Below are 12,513 nucleotides of genomic sequence, written 5' to 3' on the forward strand. Positions count from 1 at the left end.
CCGGCAGCTTTCAACAAGCTACTCAAACCTTAACACGCGCAGTGAAGTTAAGGGGGAGTGAGGGAGATGCACGGATCGCACGAGGGGTGCCGAAGGGCAGTGAGGTGGTGAGAGGGAAGGGTGGATGCTACGGGGACGGGGCGGTGAAGGGGACGGTAGTCCGGTGACAGGGACAGATTTTTTCCCCATGTCATTCTCTACTTTGAACTTCCTTATCTGTCCCAAAGGCTCACAATCTAGCTAAAGTATCTGAGTAAACAATTATTAAAATAGAAAAGATATAACAAAATTCCAAGAATTGTGAGGGAAAGGTACAATTCAAATAATAAAAGAAAAATAATAAAATTAAAATATACAAATAAGTTTAACAGATTGAAGATTGAGCAAAATAAATTCCAATCTGGTGCTAAGTCCAATCATCAATCCGGTCCAATAAAGCTTCACATCTGCAAGGAAGGATCAACACAGAGAAGTGATGGTGGGCTGTGGGGCCATCCCTGCCAGAGGTGAAGGAATCAATGGTGGCAATCTGGGCCCAAAAGCAGAAGGCAAAGAAACCAGGAAGAAGAGATAGGCTCGAAAGGTCATCCACTGCACACCATCCAGGCAGGCCCCACCGATGCAAGCCAACAACACAACCTCAGTCAAGTGTCCTTGGTCCCTGCCTGCCAGAAAAGTGGTGCACAACAATCTCCGGCGCCAGAAGGAAGGGGCCAACTGCAGCCATCAGGTACAACTCAGTCCTGCCTGCACGAAAGGGAAGCTGTGGTCCCCGAGAACTACTCCAACTCGGTGCCCGATGCAAGCAGCGGCATCCACAGCGCAGGCAACAAGCAAAAGACGAGAAGAGAGAGCGCAGGGCAGAACTGAGCCCAAACACAGCTGCTCCACTCACAGTCACAACCTCGGCATCCAAGAGAAAAGAAGAGCTGCGATCCTGCAACGATCCTCAGTCGTCACCAATTGCAGGTAGGAAAGACCTCGGTTAAAGATTTAACAGTTCAAGGCCTTTAGGTTCTATAACTGTCAAACTCCTACATTCAGTGATTTTCTGACTCGCCCAGGGTAAAATTAAAAGTTAAATGAACAGAACAACATAAAACTATAAATAAAGTAGATGAAAGAAACAAAAATAAAGTTAAAACCAGCAAAATAAAACGAAATAAAAATTAAAAAAAACAAAAGAGGGAGACACTGAAGCCCAGGTCTTAATCGGACAATGTTCTAGAATGCCCAATGCTTCTCTAGAGTTGGGAGTGGTACCAGGACTGGAGAAGGGCGGATGTGGTCCCTCTCCACAAAAGTGGAAGTAAGGAAGAAGTAGGGAATTACAGGCCGGTAAGTCTGACTTCTGTGGTAAGCAAATTAAAGGACATGCTTTTAAAATGGAGAATGATGAAGTTTCTGGAATCTAGTGGATTACAGGACAGGGGGCAACATGGATTCACTAGAGGTAGGTCTTGTCAGACAAATCTGATCAATTTCTTTGACTAGGCGACCAGAGAAATGGATAGAGGGAGTGTGCTAGATGTGGTGTATTTAGATTTTAGCAAAGCCTTTGACAGTGTTCCACATAGGAATCTAATAAATAAACTGAGTGCCCTTGGGATGGATCCCAAAGTGACAGGCTGAGTCTGGAACTGGTTGAGTGGAAGGCAACAGAGGGTAGTGGTCAACGGAGATAGCTCTGAGAAAAGGGATGTTAACCAGTGGTGTGTCTCAAGGTTCTGTTCTTGGGTCCGTGTTATAAATGATATTGCTGAAGGGCTGTCGGGTAAGATTTGCCTCTTTGCAGATGATACTAAAATCTGCAGTAGAGTACACACCCCAGATGGTGTGAATAACATGAAGAAAGACCTAGCGAAGCTTGAAGAATAGTCTGAAATTTGGCAGATAAAATTTAATGCTAAGAAATGCAAGATCATGTATTTGGGTTGCAAAAACACAAGGGACCAATACAGTTTAGGGGGTGAAGAACTTGTGCACGACAGAAGAGCGCACCTTGGGTGTGATTATATGTGATGATCTTAAGGTGGCCAAATAGGTTGAAAAGACAGCGAAAGCTAGAAGGATGCTAAGGTGCTCTGGCTAACATGGGAGAATAGTGTTCCAGGGAAGCCAGGTCTTGGCATATAAAGGCCTAGACTAATGTGGCTCTTTTTATGTTCATGCATTTCCACTACTTTCTAGGTATACTAGATAGAAAAGTGCCCATCGGAGTAAGTGGCTTATGCAAAAACTACCCTGGAACAAAAAGAAATTGGAATAAATAAAAAGGATATTGTTAAAAGAGGACCAGGAAGACAATATTAGAGAGAGGGAAAAGAATATATATATAATTGTGTGATTTGCTGATTAAGCTGGATTTAGGAAAGACTAAATGTATTTTACAAAGCCGCAGGCAACAGCTGACCCAAGAGCCTTCCCTATGATATCGGAGAGTCCCTGTGACATCAGAGAGAAGGCTAAGCCAATCAGGGCCTTAGGCCCTTCCTAGTGCATCGCAAGAGGTACACACCCGACAATTGGTAGCAGTAGAACAATTCATTGGATACAATTGGTAGGACATTCCTACCAATTGTCGTATCATATGAATTGTCTTCTTACCAGTTATCAGGATCCTGAACTGGGAACATGATGGAAAGAATCAGCAGGCAAGACTCTTGTTGCCACATCAAAGGAAGACAAGACACAAATGATGTCATTTAACAGTTCTTCATTTAAATTCAAAAACAACTTATGCAGCTTTTTTTATCATTGAATTCAGTTGTCTAAGATGCGTTAAGTTTTTACATATTGATACTAGCATTTTGTTGGTGCTGTTCCATCTAATTGTAACAACCTGTTTAAAGCTAGTCTCAATAGAGAATGACAGAGGGACAAAGTTGTTCCCATCCCTACTGGTTCTGGCTTTATCCCCATCCCAGTGGATAACCATGTATGCCTATCCCTGTACCATTCTCTGGGCAAGGAATGAGAATATGCTTTTTTCTTATATGGATTAAGACTCCAGAGAGTGTGGAAGGATAGACTGTGAGGTTACTTATTCTCTGTGGCCAATATTCGTAGCCTATTGTTTTATTGAATAAACATAGAACTAAATCAGTGTCTGTATTGATTGGGAACTCTTCTCTTTTCACTGTTCCTTTGCAGGAGACGGCTCCCCACTGTGATGGTGCGACTCAAGATGGTGCAGTCCTTGAAACTTGCAATCACTTACATTGAGCAAGGCCGTATCTTTTGGGAACATGTAGGCAGCCGGCTGTGCAGATAAATGGTGACTGAGTAGTCATTTTATGCTCTGAATGATGCAGAAATTCTGTCTCACTGTGTGTTCAGATTACAATCATTTAGCTGTGAGTTCATACCGCTTATCTTGCAGCTAGGGAGTAATGATATGAGTAGAACAGACATGTCTCTCAGGGAGAGTCCCTTTACCCTTCCCTATTTTATTTCCTCTCCAGGGCTGACCATCTGCTTTGGTACAAACTGAGGAATTGGAAGACAGCCCAGAGCAGTGGTGTCAAACTCAAACCCTTTGGAGGGCCACATTTTGAATTTGTAGGTACTTGGAGGGCCTCAAAAAAAATAGTTAATGTCTTATTAAAGAAATGACAATTTTGCATGAAGTAAAACTCTTCATAGTTTATAAATCTTTCCTTTTGGCTAAGTCTTAATTAAGTCTTAATAATAATATTGTAATTTACAGCTAAAGAGACATATGATCAAGAAACTGTTTTCATTTTACTTTTGTGATTATGATAAACATACAGAGGGCCTCAAAATAGTACCTGGCGGGCCGCATGTGGCCCCCCCGGGCCACAAGTTTGAGACCACTGGCCCAGAGGGATGGAAGGTGGAGCAAAAAAATGCTAATGAAGCTCTCTACAGGAATTCTCGTGAGAAGGGATTGACTACCCACAGGTTCAGGAATAAAATGTCTGTCCTGCTATCAACTAGGAAGAGAAAAGCATGGGGTTCAGAAGTAATATATAAGGGAGGCAAGGAGAGCACATCGCAAATGTAAATATTAGGCCATAGGTGCTAGGGATCCACAGAACGCCACTGGTATCAGATGGAAAACTGTAGGTGTGGAGTTAAGGGTAGATGGGAGCACATCAAGTACTTGGCTATTTCTAATAGATCGTATTACTCTTGCTTTGATCTCTCTGTTTCTACCATCCTTTACTATGGTTCTTTCAGATGTACGAGTTGGGACTGAATTAGTTACAGATCCAGCCTTTTTAATGACAAGGTAAGCAGAGCTTATATTATAAGCTTTAAGCCTATTGCTTGAATTTTATTTGGATTTAATTCATGCCTTTTCAGTAATAGTTCATAGCAAGTTACATTCAGGCTACCTCTCTGCTACATACTACTGTCCTCAGAGTCTGCATTCTCTGCAGCCAGAGATGTCCCAAAACTGCAGCACCAAAAAACCTCACACCCAGATAAAAAAATAAAATTAAATGAAAAATAAGCATGATCACAACAGACAGGCTCCTACCATCTGGTGGGTAGAGAGTAAAGCTGAGGATTTACATACTGGACAGCCCAGAGTGATGAAAGGCAGAGCAAAAAAATGTAAATGAGGCTATCTACACCAGATCTTGTGATCGGGTGGAGGGGGGTGACAACCCACAGGTTCCAGAATGATGTGCCTATTGCACTAGAAGTGTCTATGTTGGAAATGTTCCTTGATGCCAGAAACGATGGATAAATCTGTTGCAGTAACAATAAGATATCTGAACAGCTTATGCAAGGATGTTGCAGATGAGACTTTTGGCCATGTCAAAGGCAGCCAAGACACAAATGATGTAATTTAACAGTAGTTCATTTAAATCCCAAAGCAACTTCTACAGTTTTGTTTAATTGTTTAATCATTGAATTCAGTTGCCAATTGTCTAAGATGTGTTACGTTTTTACATATTTATACTAGTCTCAAGTTTTTAGACAATGACATGAGGCAATCCTCTATGCAAAGAGCCATCCTGAATTAATGGGAGGAGCTAGAGTTTCTATGTGTACTGACCAACTTGAGGTCCAAGCTAGAGCCCCCCCTCCCCCCAATCTTGTTAATCACAAAGTAGATGGCACAGCGCTTGCTGTTCTTCTCCCAGATGAATGAGGCATGCCGGGGTGTCTTCCACTGTCTTTCACTTGAGGAGAGAACCATAAGGGATGTGAACTGTAATGCATAACTTATGCGAAACATTTCAGGCTTCACTGGTCCAAAGTAAGAAGGGTTCAGTCTGGGAGACAATCCATCCATCTGAGGACTTAGAGGCTCCTTGGGGCTTGTCTTCAGAAAAATGCTGAGCTTTACCCAGTCCTTGACCAAACTTTTAAGTCCTTACCAAACATTTATTCTTAGGGAAGAGTGTGGCATAGGTGGTTAAAGCTATAGCTTCAGCTAGTGGCATAATGGTTAAAGCTATAGCTTCAGGGGTTATGGGTTTAAACCTATGCTGCTCCTTGTGACCTTGGGCAAGTCACTTAATCCCCCCATTGCCCCAGGTATAATTGGATAGCTGGGACAAACAGTGGAAAAAATTGCTTGAGTACCTGAGATAAATTCATGTAAACCATTCTGAGAACGGTATAGAAAGTTGAATGAATGAATGAATAACTAACAATTTGCATAGTCAGTCTTTGAAGAAACATCTGCTGACCAGTGATAAAGCCAAAGCTGAGGCCCCACTACCAAAGTTACAGACTTGGAGCGCATATGGAGTGGATCATACAGCGAGTCCACCAAAATGGCCCCTGCATATTCCAAAGGACAAAAACTGCTACAACCCATTCAAGCAGAGCACAGACCACATAACCCCATAACTAGCTACCTGAACTTCCAGGGTGGTGGAGGTACAACACTGTTTCACCAACCCCTCCAACCTTTGTGGTCCTTGAGGGCAGTGCCCCCCTCCACAGTTATCTTCTTGGACACAGCCATGCCCTAAGGAGAGGGAAGAGCCATTGCACAATCTCATGGGGAGTAAATAGAGCTGCCCTGTGAACTTGGATCCCCGCAGAACAGAATCTAGGGTCTCTTGTTCTTTAAGGACTCTTTCTGAGAGGACCCAATGGAGGAAAAACATCTTCACTAGCCTATGATAACCTGCTGAACTGGGATGATTGCCCCCACCACACACACACACTCCTTATGTCTCCCTGGGAAGTTACATAAGCTGTTAAAGCATCTCCATTCCTGCTGTTTCTGATTTTCAAAGGGATAGGCTCTGGCTTGTTTCCCTTTTGAAAATCTGGATAAAGTATGCACATTGAAAGCTGGCAGCTATAGCTATTTGAAACTAGAAAACAACATGCTGGGAAGTCTATTATCACTGCTCCATATCAAATAATTGGTTTACTTATCCACCAGTACCCATCTCTCTCGCTTCTCATAGGAACATGGAAGACTTTGTGACCTGGGTAGATTCTTCAAAGATAAAGCGGCATATTATGGAATATAATGAGGAGGTAAAGAGTATTCATTTCCTTTTTTCTATTTGCTCTCAGGTGAGAGTATTGTGCCCAAGGGTAGGCTATGCCCTGAAATATTGTTTTAATCTGGTTGCTCCAAGCCTGCGGTTTTGCTGATTCTTAGGAGTCCTTGAGCTTATTACATGGAATCTGCCTCACACAAAAGAGAAAATATCTTCAAGCTGCTATTGTAAAGGCAGGATCAGCAATGGCTATGGCCGATAGAAGTAGCAGCTGTTGGGATAGGATTGGAGTTGGCTACAGACAAGAAACAGCATTGGTTCTGAGGGTAGAGCCAAAGAGGTCTGAAAAAGTTAGCTGTAGGATGAGCACTGGACCAGCAGTATTAGGTAAAGAGAGGGAGAGATGCTAAGGGCAGGGACTAGCTGGAGAAAAAAATAGAGCCTGGTTTTCTTGAGAATTAGTTGGGGGAGGGAAAATTAATGTAAGAGAACTGGGGTCAGATTTGGCTTGGAGGGGATCTGGGGAGAATGGGAGGTGAATTGAGAGTCCCTGAACCTTTTTAAGGTTAATGAAGCCAAAAAGGTTAGGAACCTATGTCCCTCTTGCATAGTCTTGTAGAATTTTCACACCTTTGTGACCATGCTTTTCTGGGTTGAGCAATATGTTAGGAGCTTGGGAAAGAATAAAATGAGGGTTTGATGAATATGACTAGGCCTAAGGAGGGTACACATTCTGCAAAAAAATAAACAAACCCAAAACACTACAACAAGTAGCAAGAGACTTTAAAGTGTCCTCCATTGTTAAATGTTGTTATTTTTTTCCTAGAGGGATGATTTTGATCTTGCCATATAAGCCTAATTCATCCATCAAAGAGCAGTCTTTGCTGAAATCTTCGTGGTGTGACAACTGGTTACCCTGCCGCCGGTCACTCATTCCAAGTGGACAAGAGCAGTGCTTACAAATTGACTTTTCTAATACTGTGACATGTTCACAGCTTAACTCGCTGTGTTTATTTGGGGTTATTGCTTTGAAGGGTGTGACAGCCCAACAGCTTGGGCTTGTTAACCTCATCTCATGCTCCTACAAAACACTGACATCCTTGGTTGCTGACATGTTTCTAGAACTTATTGCAGATGTTTTTATTTGTAATTTTTTGGTTAGAAAAGTAAAACAAAAAACTATATTTTTGTAACTAACTTTTGTTCCATTGCTTGCTTTAACCAAGGCACTCTCAAAGTCAACTGAACCCAGATAAAGACTAGGGCAGAACAAGTCCAAGAGCACCCCCAACTTGCCAACTACAGCAGAAATACTGGTTCAGAAAAAAAACCCCAAAACATAGCTCAACAGAAAAACTAGTTCAAAACCATCAGGAGCTGCACAGTTAGTCCATCGTCTATGGTGCTGTGGGAAGAAGGAGAGGGATCCAAGAACACACTGCCAAAAATCACAAGCAAAAAACCACAAGCAAGGCAAAGCCCAGGTGGTGACAAACTGAGCACAAAACATGAGATCAGGGAGCTCTGCCAAACCAGAGATTTTACCTCTTATCTTTGTTACAGAGTGTAAAGATAGAAGCTACACGTCCTAGGTACTCAAGGTTCCCTGACAGCACCAGGGGCTGACGCACAAGAAGGACTACCCGCAGGGATAAGAAGTGACATAGCAAGGGTAGGAGGTACCCAGGGCAGTGACACCCACTTGTGCCCTCCTCTCCACCCCTCCTGCACCAACCCCCTTCTCCTTATGTGCCACACTTCACTTTTCCTTCCACCCCTGTACCTCTTTAAATCTTCGCCAGTGTGAGAAGCTTCTCCGACCTGTTGCTTGCGCTGACTTTCCCTTTGACATCACTTCCTGTCCCCAATGACCCAGAAGTAATTCAGAGAGAGCCAGGCTGGTGCGAGCAGCAGGCTATAGTAGTTGCTCATGCTGGCGAAGATTTTAAAGAAGTGAGGGAGGGCATGAGCATGGACTGGGGGGGGGGGAGAGGTGCTGGTGACCAGGGTGGTCTGCCCCCTCCTTCCCTTACTATGCCACTGTGGCCAAGGAACCAGGAGGTATAGGGAGAGAGGGACCAGGCTACCTGGGTTTAACACACTTGGGGCACAAATAAACTGAGGTTGGCTATAATTGGGTATTATTTGAGGAAATGTCTCATTGAACACAGTTAAGTCTCCAGTATTAGATTAGTAGATTTGCACAAATGGGACCCCAATGGGCCACAGTCCAATCAGCAGCCCTGGGAGCAAAGCAGAAAAATTAGGAACTATGAATGAATTACAAACACTACAAAAAAACTTTTTCTTTTTTGCCGTATACTAGAAACCCCCAGACCATTGAGGACTGCATAGGTTCATACCTCTACCACTTGCTGGGCGACTGAGAATACTGACTCTTGAGGAGGAACCGTCACAGCTAACTTACATTGTGTAATCATAAGTTTGCATACATCCTGACAGAATTTGTCTAAGATATGTACTATTTGTAGAAAATGAGTGATCTGACAAAACAAATTTATTTTTAATGTGTTTCAAAATTAAACAATTATGCATCACAGAATAGCACAATCCAACCATAGTGTTATGGTTGTGATCATAAAGTTTAATTTTGGTTTCCTCACTCCACATTATTTTGTTCCAGAAATTTTGAGGCTTCTCTGCGTGTTGTTTTGTGGCACTGGTGGTAGTAATGCGATGGCTTTTTTTTTTTTTTCTGGCTAACTGTATCATGCAGCCCATTTTTGTTCCCAATATCTCCTTGTGCATTCTGATAGCCAGTACTTCAGTAGAAGTTGGCATGTGGGGTTTTCTTTGCATCCCTCAAAGTTTGATGGCAGTTGTGACTGAAATCTTTTTTTGGTCTACCTGACTGTGGCTTGGTATTAACAGCATGTTTATTGTTCTGTTAAGGCAGGGGTAGGGAACTCCCGATCCTCGAGAACCGTATTCCAGTCGGGTTTTCAGGATTTCCCCAATGAATATGCATTGAAAGGCAGTGCATGCAAACTAGATCTCATGCATATTCATTGGGGAAATCCTGGATATACGGCTCTCGAGGATCAGAGTTCACCTACCCATGATTTAGGGGAACCCATCAAAAGTATTCAAATAAACAACAAATCTGACAGGTTAATATAGCTCATTCTTAATAATTTATTCAAAAATTACATGCTGGATGAAAAAGACCTCAGAGATCCCAGGCAATACACATTTCATAATGTGAGTGGAACTAACCTTTGCCTAAAGAGTGGATCAGTTTTATCACTGATCAAAACCTCTACCCCATGAAACCCCTTTAGAATTTTGTTTCACTGCTTAGAATGAAAAATATTAAATGTAAAAGAGAAAAAATAAATAAAACTTTGCACGAGACAGGTTTTTGGCTAATGCTGATCCAGTTATTAGATAAAGGGTAGTTGCATACACAATATGGGAGATGTATGGCTTATTTTGGTCACACTGTCAAGAAGAGAAAGATCACTGGAGAAGGACTTTATATTTGGGAAGATTGAAGGAACCAGGGAAAGAGGGCGACCTGCAATCAGATGGCTCAACATGTTGAAAACAACCATGGGGATGACACTTGAGAACCTTACTAGACTAGCACAAAACCGATCTCTTTTGAGCATGAGTCGATGGCACCCAACTAACTATGGCATGGGGGTCTCTGAGGCCTTTACCTGCGACATGAGCACAGTTCCAAATTCTGAGGCTATTTCACCACGATAAGGTAGTGACATGTAAAGAAAATAAAACAAAATAAAATCGATTGAGAGTAATGATTGATCTTTGAGCCCCATGATTTAACTCCAGTGGAAATTTTGTGTGATTTGTGGATGATACATATAGACCATGTGGTCAGTTTATGATTGGTTTGATAAAACAGGCGTTTACCACCACAACATATTTTTGAACATATTAAGAGTGAACAACATTAAACTGGTAAGTTTTGTTTGATATTTTCCACTTTTCAAGCAGAGCTTGGACAGTACTGAATGGCATTTTTAAATCTTTTTATATCCTCCTGATTTATAAAATATTGAACTACTTTCAGTAACCAGCAAAGTCAGTGTGGCACTGGATGAAATGCATAAGGGTTTCTCAAGAGCTAAGAAACTCAATATTTATACAGAAACAATAATTACAATCAAACAAGGCACAAGTGTGGATACTTAACCTTCATTGCATTTCAACTTGAGTGTATATTAGCCCAAACTTTCAAGGATATGTAAACTTTTAACTAATGCAGTCTGTGCGAGTTAAGCTAGTTTCAAGTTTTATTAGTTTTAATATACTGACAATGCTAAAAAATTTAAAGGTTAAAAAAAAAAATATATATATATATATATATGTATGTATAGTAATTATAAGAGGGGGAAGAGTGAACATTAAGGACAATTTACAAATACAAACTTAGGCTTGAGGGTAAAGAGGGGAAGGGGAAGTCAATAAATACATTCATTAAAACAAAGTAAAAAGAACAGGGGAAGAGTGGGGATACAACATCAGGAGTGGGGATTGCTTCTTGAAAGCGGTTGATGATAAGTTTTATGGGCTGTTGGAGAGGAAGTATTTAAGGGCTGTGATATGCATCTTGAAATAAGAATGTTTTTAGTTTAGTTTTAAATTTGTCGAGGAAATTTTCAAGATGGAATTGAGGTGGCATAGCGTTCCACAAAGTTGGAGCAACTGCGGAGAAGTTAGTTACTATGATTTATTTATTTATTTTTATTACTTATATACCACTTGCTATCATTTTCTATGTATGTTATGTTCTATCCTAAGTGGTTTACATTCAGGTACTTTATCATATTTCCCTATCTGTCCCAGTGGGCTAGTGTGCCTGGGGCAATGAGGGGATTAAGTGACTTGCCCAGGGTCACAAAGAGCAGTGAGGGATTTGAACCCACAACCTCAGGGTGCTGAGGCTGTAGCTTTAACTCCTGCACCACACACTAAGGGATACACAATTCTATTATGAGAAACAGCTCTAGATGACCAGTATTCCTTAAATAATGTTGTTGTGCAGGATCACTCCTATTTTCTATAAATGGTACACATCTTACGTATTCTGCCACAGGCATGTAAACCTATTTTCACAACTGTATAGGCTCCACCCGAAATCTATAGTTCTTGGCCTCTATTCCCCTTACTGATAGGAGCACATAACCCATCCATCTAGGCCAGGTTGGAAAGACACTAAGGCATGTCCCTTTTTACCGTCTGATAGCCCCGGCTCTCCCTTTGAAGTTACTTCTGGGTGTGGGACTAGGAAGCGAGGTCAGCACAAGCCACAGGGTGGAGATGTTGATCATGCCAGCGAAGAGTTAGAGGTATGGGGAGAAGGCACATGCATGGTGACGTGCACCTTTTACCCTTGCTATACCAGTGGTCCTGCTTGAAGTGTTAAGAGTATATAGAGGTAGTCTGCCCTTAAATTGTGATTTGGGTTATTTGGATATAGCTCACCCTATTTTCAGTAGTAGTTCAAGACGTTACATTCAGATACAGTGGGTATTTCCTGTCCATGGTATTTCTAAGTTTGTACCTCAGGCAATGGAAGGTTAAGTGACTTTACCAGCATCACAAAGAGCTACAGTATAACCTCATTATAATGGAATATCGTCTATAGTGGATGAGGTCTGCTGGTCCCGGCCGTGTGCCTTTACGAACATGCAGAAAAGCACCGCATATAGCAGACTCGCATATAATGGAATTTCGCATATAAAAGACAAACAATTTGGTCCCCAGAGCCACTTTTAGCTGTAGTTTTGTTTGGCTATAACAGACTCGCATGCTCTGCCTACAAGGTGCGTAGCATGTCGGTGACACAGTATCAAAATGTGTACATCACAAAAACATATGAAAGAAATGCAGCCCAGAAGAAAATGACAGATTATTTTTCTTTCCTGGACAGTATGACATAATGCTTTAGAACAGTGTTCTTCAACCACCGGTCCATGGGCCAGTGCCGGTCCACAGAAATTTCCTGCTGGTCCACAGGACCAGCATGTGCATCAGGCCCAAAACAGTGTTCTTCAACCGCCGGTCCACAGTGCAATCG

General features: G+C 41.9%; 1 protein-coding gene across 1 annotated transcript in view; it reads left to right on the top strand.

Moving 5' to 3' along the window:
* Positions 1 to 7,643, top strand: part of IMP3 (IMP U3 small nucleolar ribonucleoprotein 3) — a 43,826-nt gene extending 36,183 nt beyond the window's left edge. Inside the window, exons 4-7 of the mRNA XM_033916608.1 lie at positions 3,154 to 3,233; positions 4,204 to 4,255; positions 6,408 to 6,480; positions 7,273 to 7,643. Of these exons, the coding sequence (XP_033772499.1) occupies positions 3,154 to 3,233; positions 4,204 to 4,255; positions 6,408 to 6,480; positions 7,273 to 7,299 (232 nt within the window). The 3' untranslated portion in view covers positions 7,300 to 7,643. The remainder of the gene's footprint in view (positions 1 to 3,153; positions 3,234 to 4,203; positions 4,256 to 6,407; positions 6,481 to 7,272) is intronic.
* Positions 7,644 to 12,513: the final 4,870 nt, after the last annotated feature.

Source organism: Geotrypetes seraphini, chromosome 12 (assembly GCF_902459505.1).
Source record: "Geotrypetes seraphini chromosome 12, aGeoSer1.1, whole genome shotgun sequence".
Lineage (NCBI taxonomy): Eukaryota > Metazoa > Chordata > Amphibia > Gymnophiona > Dermophiidae > Geotrypetes > Geotrypetes seraphini.